At 37.6% G+C, this 11,258-nt stretch overlaps 1 protein-coding gene across 1 annotated transcript; it reads right to left on the bottom strand.

Annotated features, from left to right (window-relative positions):
• Positions 1-2,923: 2,923 nt before the first annotated feature.
• mc1r (melanocortin 1 receptor) lies at positions 2,924-3,901 on the bottom strand. Its single transcript, XM_061710807.1, has one exon. The coding sequence runs from the start codon at positions 3,899-3,901 to the stop codon at positions 2,924-2,926; it is 978 nt and encodes a 325-aa protein (XP_061566791.1).
• Positions 3,902-11,258: the final 7,357 nt, after the last annotated feature.

Below are 11,258 nucleotides of genomic sequence, written 5' to 3'. Positions count from 1 at the left end.
TACAGTCACCTGAAATTAAACAAAACATGAGGTATACAATAATTTAGATCCCATTTGAGACCAGAAGAGTAGCATACAAGATATCCTAGCTTTTGTTTGAAAATATGCAATATATGTGCTCCACATCCACAGAAAACATTATTATAGCCATCATTGGAAACACATTTGATGGTGAAATCTTACCTCTGTCTGCAGTTTGGTTACAAAAAAATAAAAAATAAAAAGACATACACTTTTTAAACTGCATTCTTGTTGACTTGCTGAATATAAGAATGTATTTTACAGGCACTAAAAACATTTGACAAGCGGCAAGAATATAGTGATGATTTTATCATTTATGGCACCATATAAAACCTGATTACCACAAAAAGGAAACATAAGAATGCTGGAATTATGATTTGTCTTGTTTTCCCCCCTAACCGTTCTTTCAAACCGCACTTTCAAACAGATAACACCAGCAAGGCTACAAAGAGAGAAAATTACTCCTCTTCTACTCCTTTATTTGAAAAATGTTTGCATATTTTCTTTTTTTCCCCCAGTAATCAGCAGCATCAACTACATGTGGTGAAATACAGTCTTTTTTTTTCGGCACTGTAGGCTATGAAAGTATGGGCCCCACTAATTCTCATCAGCTTATGGTTAAAGTTATTTTTAATTGAGCAGACGTCAAACATCCAAAAGGAATGTTCAGTTCTCTGCTACAAGCGTCAATGGTTTAAGGATAAAAAAAAGTAATGAAGTTCAAAGCTAAAGCATATACAGCACATAAAAGAAAGAAGAAAAGATCAAAAGAAAAACTACACTGAAAGATGACAAAGAGTCAGTCTATTAAAAACAATATGGTGAAGGCAACTTTGAGATCTTAAGGCTGTCAGCAGCAAAATACTCAGGAAAACATGACTCAAGTATTGCAGTGCTGGGAGTGTCCTCTTGTCAGGCTGCATGGTAGCTGATAACTCTACAATGTAATTCAAAATATGTTATCAATACACAAGGGGAAAATAATTAGTTAATTTTATTGATTTATTTTGTGTCATCAGCTTTATTTGAAACGTGTGAATATATTTCCCTCCATGTGGAAACATGTCTGTGAAACTAACCATTTCAGTTTTTCCGAAGGATAACGGATTCAAAAACAATGTATGTTAAGCCTATTTACCACACATGTTTGGGAACACGGAAGAATACAATGAAAAGTCAAAAACATAATGATATAAACTTGAAAACGATATTTACAGAGTCTCGGCCATATTTCCCTGTGTCTTACATCAGTGTCACCAGAACTTCCCCGCAGACATCCATCACTGCCCTCATCAGACTTACATATAACACACACTAAAGTCATGCTCCTCGTCGGAAACCAGTGTCTGTACATTTCTGAGACCACTTCACCAGAAATAGGCCTTAGTGCATAAGTGCAGACTTATTTCATTAAAGTCTGACGCCATGAGCCTCGGGCAGCAGGTCGTTCATGTGATTTTTCTACTATATTTATTTTTGGAAGAGAAATTCACACACAATTAGGCAGATTCTTTTTGAAGATGACTCCTAATCTTATAGGTTTCAACAGTTTACTCGCCTTGTATACTCTCTTTGATCTAGTTTAAAGCTAAAACTAAGTAAGTGAGCTCCTTTCATCAAGTTCATCGCTTGATAAAATCTTGTTTTAGCTGCATAGTGTTTTCCGCTTCTCTTTCTCGGAGGATGCCATGCATATTATCACAAACTCTTTAAATAAAAATTGAACTGTAGACTTGTTAAATATAAAGCCAGAAAAAGACTGCCCAAGTCTAAAATGACAAATCCTGACATTCATTTATTAACTTGAATTTAACTATTAGCGCTACGTCATTTTTTAGGGACTGACGTCAAAGCTTGGATTGCTGAAATTCTGACACAATCTAATAAGCTTTGTTTAGGGTTATTTTAAAGGCAACGACGGCCTTTTAAGTCCAGTCACATCCATTTTTTACATAAATAAAGTCCGATATGCTTTCCAGAAAAAAATCCAAATGAAATAAAAGTAATCTAAAAGTGCTTGGCAGTCAAAAAGCAGATTCCAGTGACTTGAAAAGTCCCAATAGATCCCTCTTAGTTGAGAGAATAATTTACTTGATTAAGATGTCCAGATGTTAGCCAGTGCTGGACAGAGTAGGGTGGTCTAATATAACAATAAATAAGATGGAAATCCAAGTAAAATTGATTCCTTTTCCGTGACGAGATGTTCAAAAGTTTGAGAGATTCAGTGTTGACCCGTTCAGTGCAGTAGGCAGGGGCGCAGCTTGTGAACAGGCAAGGCAGGCAACTGCTTGGGGCCCCGAGTTGTTGGGGGGCCCATGAGGCCCAAAAAAAAAAAACATTTTTTTTTTTTTTAATAATTACTTTTATTACAAAAGATTTTCCTATCAGGGGTTTTGAGGACTAAAAAAGTATTGAAGACTGTTTTTACTGTACAGATCTCAAAATGTGGTAACCGCAATGACCACATCCTCCTCCTTAAACAAACATAAGGCAATTATCAATGACATCTCAGTAGCCAGTAAGAAACCTCCCTTAAGGGGCCCCATGTTGTCATTCCCATGATCACGGCCATCCACCTGTACGCAGTGTCAAAAAAAAAAAAAAAAAAACTACACACAGTGTCGTGTGTGTAAATTAGCAGTGTGTAAATAAATATACATTTCATAAAGTTTTCGTTGGTGTCAGTTTATTATAACTCAACGGTGATGAACGCTGGTTTGAGGGGCCCCCTAGAAATTTTTGCCTAGGGCCCCAACAGACCCTAGAATCGCCTCTGGCAGTAGGCCCTATCTCGCATGAGCATCAACTGTCAAATAAACCACTCACGGTTTACTCCAGCTCCGTCTCACAGTTACAGAGATGAAATACTCATTTAGGTTTACTTTAATGTCCCTTCGTGGGATCACACGCCGAAGTACCACGAGCACAGGACCAGCTCCTGCAGCGTTTTGCGCAGCTCCTGGCTGCGGTACGCGTAGATGAGCGGGTCAATGAGCGAGTTGCAGATGATGAGGATGAGGAAAAGGTTAAAGTTACTAAAGAAGCACTTGCAGAACGGACTATTGGGGCAGGCGAGTATGAGGATGAGGTGGAGAAAGAACGGCCCCCAGCATATAATGAAGACCCCGAGCAGGATGGTGAGGGTGATGGCCCCCTTCATGCTGGTGGACTGGCGCCTGCTCTTGTTGAAGGCCGTGATGCGCCGGGAGTGCACGTGTGCCAGCAGGAACATGTGCAGGTACAGCACGGCGTTGAACACCAGCGTGATGCAGAAGAAGGTGATGAGGCACACGATGACCGCGTTGTCGGTGTAGTAGACGATGAAGAGGATGCTGGCGGTGATGCTGACCAGCCACACCAGCGCGATGATGGTGACGGCCCTCTGCGTGGTCATGATGCTGTGGTATCTCAGCGCGTAAAAGATGGTGACGTATCGGTCTGCAGCGATGGTGCACAGGAAGGACAGAGAGGACACCACGGAGCTGCAGATCATCACGTCGATCACGTTGTCCAGGTGGCGCAGCATGCCCGGGTGCAGGTCCAGCAGGCCGTGGTCGTTGAGCAGCATGAACACGGTCTCCACCACGTTGCTGACGCTCACCAGCATGTCGGACACGGCCAGGCAGCAGATGAAGTAGTACATGGGCGAGTGCAGGTTGCGGTTCTTGATGATGGCCAGCACCACCAGGATGTTCTCCAGCAGGCTGATGACGCCCAGGGCCAGGAACAGCTCCTGCGGGATGCGGATCTGCACGCAGCCCAGCAGGTTCTGCTCTCCCACGGTGGAGTTCGTCTCGTTGTCGTCCATAATGTCATTAAACGGACTGAATTCCATGTGCAGGATGGAGGGGTAATGTAGGGAACCGTTGGTCACTTCCATGACTAATTGGTCAAATGTTCAGGCTAGGGTCGCCACCTTTCAGAAATAGAAATAAGGGACGCCCTGATTTCAGCAGCGCAGGAGCCAAAAAAAAAAAAAAGCCCCAAAACTTCTAAACTGAATAAAAATGTGTTTATTTTATATGAAAAAACTAAATGCTTGATTTAAAGTTTAAAGTGCTTTAATTGAACTTGCATGACTGTACAGACAGACAACCATACCAGTCACTGAAATATCCTCCTATGCTCTGTATGTCCACATCAGCCCAGATGTATAATATAGCCTACAGGTGAGAATATGGTGTAAAAGTTAATTTATTTCAATAATTCAACTAGAATATGGTGTAAAAGTTAACTTATTTCAATAATTCAACTAGAATATGGTGTAAAAGTTAATTTATTTCAATAATTCAACTAGAATATGGTGTAAAAGTTAATGAAAATACGGTACAAATCGTGTCCCGTATTAGTTCAATACGGGACGCAACATTTTTTTCTCAAATAAAGGTCAATTCCGTAACGGGTGGCAACCGTAGTTCAGGCTGACAGGTGGGTTTTTGCTGCTGCAAGTCGAGGCGGGTGTGGGAAGTTTGATCAGTTCATCCGAGGATGATTCCATCAGCTGTTGCCGTTTCCTCCAGACAAATCAAGCAACTCATCTGTACCCTTGTTAAAGTGTTAAACTCCTCAAAGCGCCGTCTGTCCAATATCCACAAAGCTTGATGAAATGTCTTTTATTTCAGCCAATAAGTCAACAGTTGTTGAGGAATGAAAGTCAAGTGGAGCGCATCAGTGGTCCAGAGAGCTGTGAAGAAAGGCATCTCCCCAGCCAGGTCCTTCTCCTTCTTAATAGTAAAGTTTATTTTGGGCAGAGATCCATACATTCTCCATGATTTCCAATTTTTTGTTTTAAGTTTCACCGGTGAGACAATCCACTTTTACGCCAAACCTGAGCGAGCGCAGAGGCAGCGCGTCCAGCTGCTCGGATAAATAGAGAGTGAATCGCACAAGTAATTAGGGGGAAAGATACTGAGCGACTTCAGCGAACTCCTCCTCTCTGTCAGACGTCAGTGGGTTCTGGTCTTGTCGGGACCGACACAGAGGCGGTGACGGGGCTGGCTGGTTTTTCTTGTGCCCACCGCTCTCCAACAACCAGAGAGGCACTCATCCCCCATAAAGTCTAGCGATTTTACAATGTAATTAACTTTATTTGTCTTTACTAAAAACTGTTAAAACGGACATCGAGCATATAGCCCCCACATTATTACATTTTTCCTCTTAAAGGCACCTTCTATTGGATTTTTTTTTCATTTTTTTTCATTTTCATTTATTTATTTATTCAAACAGGTTAAAACAAAAACAAAATAATCAGAATACATAAAATGTATATACCGAAAAAAAAACCCCAAAGAAAACCATAAGCAAAACAAAGCAAATTAAAGAGACAAATCTATATGTAAATACATATTTCCTGTTTGAAAGGGTGTAGGATGAAGTTTCAAAAAACTTTTCTAGTCCTACCCCTTCTAATGTTCTGTTTTTACCATTTCTTCATTTCACACAACTTCAAAAAGAAAAGCATAAAAGAAAAGAAAAAGTGGTTCAGCTGAGCAAGGCACTTTGGTCATTGGCTGTCAGTTCATGTGTCCATTTCCGTTTTGTATCCATACAGAGTAGTGTTTTTAAAGATTCGTTTGAACTTTTTTTCATTTCATCTTTACAGTTGTTCCACAGATTAACTCCCTTCACTGATACACAATGGGTTTTGATGTTTGTTCGTACATGCTGTTTTTTAAAATTACATATTCCCCTGAGATTGTGTTTATTTTCTTTTATTTGAAACAACTTCTGGATGTCTTGTGGCAACTGATGATGATTTGCTTTGTGCATGATTTGTAAAGTTTTGAAGTCGACCAGATCCTTGAATTTGAGTGTTCTCAGTTTGATGAAGAGTGGGTTTGTTGATTCTCTAAAGGCCGCATTATTTACAATTCTTATTGCTCTTTTTTGAAGTTTGGATATTGTATTCGTGTTTGTTTTATATGTGTTCCCCCACACTTCCACAAAATATGATACCTCTCCAAACTGTGATGCACTGAAGCCATTATTTAGTCCTACTCTACACTGATACAAATATTGTGCTTGATCTACCTAAAAAAATAAGTCAACTTTTTGCATTAGATTATTATGTAGATCAAGAAAGACTAGTCTTTGTATAAACTACTTAATTTTTTGTATGTAAATAATACATTTTGCAAGTACAAGTATTAAGTACAACTTAATTGTGTTACGTTTACTTTATTTATCAAAATTAAGTTAACTTTACTTGCAAAAATTATTTTTATTATATGCAAAAAATTTTGTACATACTAAACATTTATACAAACACTAGTCTTTCTTGATCTACATAAAAATCTCATTTTTTAAAAGTAGATCAGGCAAGATATTTTTTACTGTGGTGTTCTACTTAAACAAATAAAGCATGTTTCATCTAAACGTTGGTCAATCTGCCCAATAGATTAAAATTGTTAAAGGAAAAGTAAATACAACAAGATCATTGTTTGTTGTTTGTGTGTAAATGAAAAGATTGCCTGGGATTACATAAATACTGCTTGTTAAAGGAAAAAATGCACAATGTCTTGTTTTTTGAACAAATGCAGATTAAGTTCAAAACTAGATGTATTCATGTAACAAGCTTCATTTTTAATTGTTAATATCACAGATTTAAATATGTTATATTTACATTCGCTTAGATGTATTTTTTTCAGTGTATAAAAGAAAATTTCATTGCAAGTGTGACTAGTACTTGTGTCTACGACACTTTAATAAAAGGGTTATGCATTGAATTCATTCACATAATTATATACACCTAATAAATACATTATAATGCCATTTAAATCTTTTTGTAATACATTATAGAAATGACCTTGATATGAAAATTCAAGGCTTTAGTTGACTCCCTTGATCTTTCAAACTTGTTGAACTGCTGTTGTTGATACCTGCATTCTGCATATTGCAGTGTTGGCATTTTGTTGGCACTTTGGTTATGCAAAAAATAAATCAAAAAAATAAATTTGTTTTTGACGACTAGAAAAAAAGCTGAACAAAACACACAGTACAGTAATACATGGAGCTTTTGAAACCTGCAACATAAATCCTGTCACTGACCAGTAAAAAAAAAAAATGAATAAAAAAGTGAACCTGACTTTCCCTGCATTTTGACCTAATAAGATCTGTGTCTTTTGATTAGAACATCAGCCCCACTGAATTAGAGTTGATATGGCATCATATTATTTGAGTTTAATTATGGGGAGATGTACAGTGGGAGATAAAATTAGAGAGTGTAGTTCAATTTTTTTCAATGTAATTTTATTTGTATAGCGTCTAATACAACAGATGTTGTCTCTAGACGCTTTCCAGAGACCCAGAACATGACCCCCGAGCAATTATTACATAAACAATGGCAGGTAAAAACTCCCCTAGTGGAAGAAAAGCCTTAAGCCAAACAGTGGCAAGGAAAAGTGGTGTCAGGAACACTTCTTAAGATAAAAGAAAAGTTGAAAGAAGCTGTCTTTTACTCTTTTGATTCCTAAGAGTGCTCTTAGTTTTTCACAGACTGCTTTTGCATTATTAGTTTTTTTGTCAAACAAATATTGTGTATAGCAAATCATGTCGTGATTTCATTATATATGTTTAAATAATCTTAAGACTTGATGAGAACCTAATCAGATTTTTTTCTTTTTTCTTTTCATTTTTAAAGCCATGAGAAATAAAACACACCTGAGAAATAAAAGATAATGTCCTATTTTTTTTCCCATGCCTTTCGGTGTTACTTAACAATAATCTGGCCATTATTGCCAATTCACAAAAGACTGCTTATTTACTGATGTTGTTTTGTTTTTAGAAAGAGAAGTGAATTGTGTTCTTTAGTCAGTAAATTGAAATTCCATCGCTTTGTTGTCAGTCAGAGAAATTCTATTTTTTAACAAGAGGTCATTAAAAGTGCAAATCAGAGGCCTTTCATCACAAGTGACTGTCACATTGACAAAGCATGTGTCAGCAGCCACACTTTTTTAGAAATCGAGCATTTGCCAAGGTATTTATAGAAAAAAAAACTGGAATGAACTTCTTAGGTGTGAATAGTTGCTCAGTTTTACTCCGTTTTATGTAATTAAAAAGTTATTTTGGGTTTGTACTGTTGCCTGACTGACAAATACTTAATCATGGACTCCTAAAACTTGTATTCTTGGTTGGCTTTTCACCATTTCATTAATAAGCCTATTATTTTCTTGACCACTGCAAAGAAAAAAAAACAAACATTATTGGTAACCACAGCCCTAAATTTATATTATTGGTTAAATAATTCTTCTATTATTATATGCCGGCTTGGTAGTTAGTATTGTGGGATCACAGCGCAAAAGCTGTTGATTGTTGGCTGGGATAGAGGTGGAGTTTACATGTTCTCAAAGATCAAAGGTGAAAAGATCTTTACTGTAATAATATTCCACATTTGCACATGTAACAGCATGAAATTGGACCCATGTCACAGTTTCAGCCATAAAACAACGGAAATGATAGCACCAAAATATCCACCGTACATAAATAAATGTGCATAGGCTTGAGTTAGTGCTAAAATCAGGCTAGGAGGTATAGGAGTCGACAAGTAAACAGCAAAGTGATTAGTGCAATACTATGTACTGTACTTTACTGTGTCCAGTAAACTAACAATAAGAGTGACCTTGGGAACAGACTGGCAGCCTCCAGGGTTTTGTTTGTTGACAGCTTATAGCTACATGGTCCCTGTTGATCCTGGATAGGATGAAACGGCTAAAAATGTGATGTTTTTATTGAAGCCAAATAAAATTCTTTTTGTAAATTCATAAATAGTCTCTAGTTAAATTTGATTACTTATAGTCCTGATTGTTTACACAGCATTTTAAAAGTTTCAGACATATTACAGCAGTCGGGCCTACACAAAGCTCCTTCTGATTGCAAAAGCCTTTCCATACAGCTGAAGGATCACATGAAAAGTTTCCCTGACCTCAACTATTGCTCCAGGTGAAGTAGAACAATGATTTCATTTGGCCACCAAGCACAGACACTCACATCATGTGGCTCACTGAGCAAAAGTCAGTATATGGCAGTTACAGAATGTGCAGAGGATGTTTGGTCTCCCCAGGGTTTATGTCCTCTGTTTGACTGAGAGGCTTCTAAATCAGGTCAGGTTCTTTCAAATGTTTTTAACTGAAAACTGTTTGAAACTGTGTGAAGCGCGTTTTGTTATTCATTAGCTTGTAGAAAGTAATAAAAGGTGTGAAGGAATCCCACCTCACAGAGGAAATTGTTCCCCCCTTTTTTGTGTGTCATTGGCTAAGATCATTGATATTTGTGGGTATTATTTTATGCAAAGCTCTCCTAAGGTCCAAACACAGCAGATCAATCAAGATGATTAACACATATGCTTGGATTATTGTCTTGATGCATGGACAACATTTTAGCCACGCTGTAGTCATCAGACAGTTGGGCTCCAATGCAATAAAATACAATAGAATAATAATGCAATAGAATACTTTGCACACTCAAAAGTTCATAGTTGACTAAATGACCGGAGGATGCCCACGTTCTGTCTGCAAAACAAGCCCACATCATTACCCCTCCACCACCGTGCTTGTAAATTGTATAAGCTGAGGTGACATGCTGTGTTTTAGCGTTTGCCACATATGTATCTCCACTTTCTTCTCGTCTTTCAAGGAACATTCCTAAGAACCTCCAGAGGTTTTGTGGTTTGTTCTGCTTGCATTTTACAGGCCTTAACGACAATCTCATAGTCATTTAAGAGAGATGGGAAATTCCTCTGGAAATCCTGGAAAGTCTTTTTCTTGCATGAAATTAAACTCTAAACATGTTAGCTGAGGCCTGTATGGGTCTGAAGGTGTTATTAAATTAGACTCCATTACTTTCCCTGGAGGACAATGTAAATGCACAGGGTCTTATTGCCTCTCTGGGGCTTGAAGTCAAGTTGAGGGGAGGGAAATGGAGTCAGGAGGCTTTTTCGAGTGGTATTACATAACATGACAGCCTCACTGTCTGTTTGGTTGACTCCAAATTACTAGGAAATGGTATTAAAACTCTTCCCATTGTGAAGTTAGAGCATTGCCAAAGGCAATGCACTAACCTTTTATAGCCTGAGCTTCTCCCTCTTTCTCTCGTTTTTTCAGTAGTGTTAAGGGTGCTTGACTTTTCACAAATTGCTCTGCATTTCATATTAGTTTTCAATTACTAAATAACTGCATGGTGTAATTTATCATGTCTTGTTCATCTGAAGTTGTATTTGTCTAATTTTAAGATTAAGATAGAATTAAAAAAGCATGCGCTTTCTTTGTCACTTGACTACGATACTCTTGTGGGACCAACTTATGTTTTTAGTCTGAGAGTTTTGACAGAAAAAGATAGGTATTACATGAGATAATGCAAAATAAGATCATGTAAGGGATCTGTGCATGCTGTCAGATGTCTTGTGACTGCCCAAGAAATAAGTGAAAAAGCAGCGAGAAAAGTTAAACAGTTGCCATAAAGTGGAAAGTTAGAAATAAAATAATTGTAATTTTTTTGGAATGATGCCTAATGGTGACATTCTTTAAAAAAAAATATATATATATAAAACAGCTGCAGTTAGTATATAAATCCAGTTCTTAGATTTTTAAACTTCCCGTCTGTCCCAGAATAGATGTTAAAATCCTGCTGTTGGTTTATAAATCTCTGAATGGTCTTGGGCCAAAATACACCTCTGATCTTCTGGTCCATCATGAACCAACCAGAACCCTCAGGTCGTCAGGCGCCTACTTCCTGTCCCCAGAGCTAGAACCAAACAGGTTAGACAGCATTCAACTTTTATGCTCCTCACCTGAGGAACAAACTCCCAGAATGCACCTGGGCTGCTGAAACTCTCAGCTGGTTTCAATAAAGGTTGAAACTTTTCTTTTACTGCTGCATTTCAATAATCAATCATAATGCACTACAACCTTTATTTCTTGCATCTCATTTGTTTAATTGGTTTTAACTTATGTCTGTCTTCAATTCCTGCTTTTAAACCCTACTTTTTAATGCATTTAAAGATATATGTATACTTGTGTCTTGTACATGAAACGTGCTATACACATGAACTTACCTTGCCTTAAGCACAGTTCCAACCCGACATTTCAGATGCCACAAATGAGCTTTAATCAAGTCAAGAGTAAGAAAAATGTTCAGTTCAGTATTTTTTTTATTTTTAATATCTTCAATACTTGTAGACTAAGATTTCCTGAAATATTCAGAGCAATGTGTGTTTTATTGAGTGAAATAATCCAGAAAAGCAC

The sequence above is a fragment of the Cololabis saira genome, chromosome 2 (genome assembly GCF_033807715.1).
Source record: "Cololabis saira isolate AMF1-May2022 chromosome 2, fColSai1.1, whole genome shotgun sequence".
In the NCBI taxonomy this organism is placed as follows: Eukaryota; Metazoa; Chordata; class Actinopteri; order Beloniformes; family Belonidae; genus Cololabis; species Cololabis saira.
This window is presented reverse-complemented; position numbering and strand designations above follow the sequence as displayed.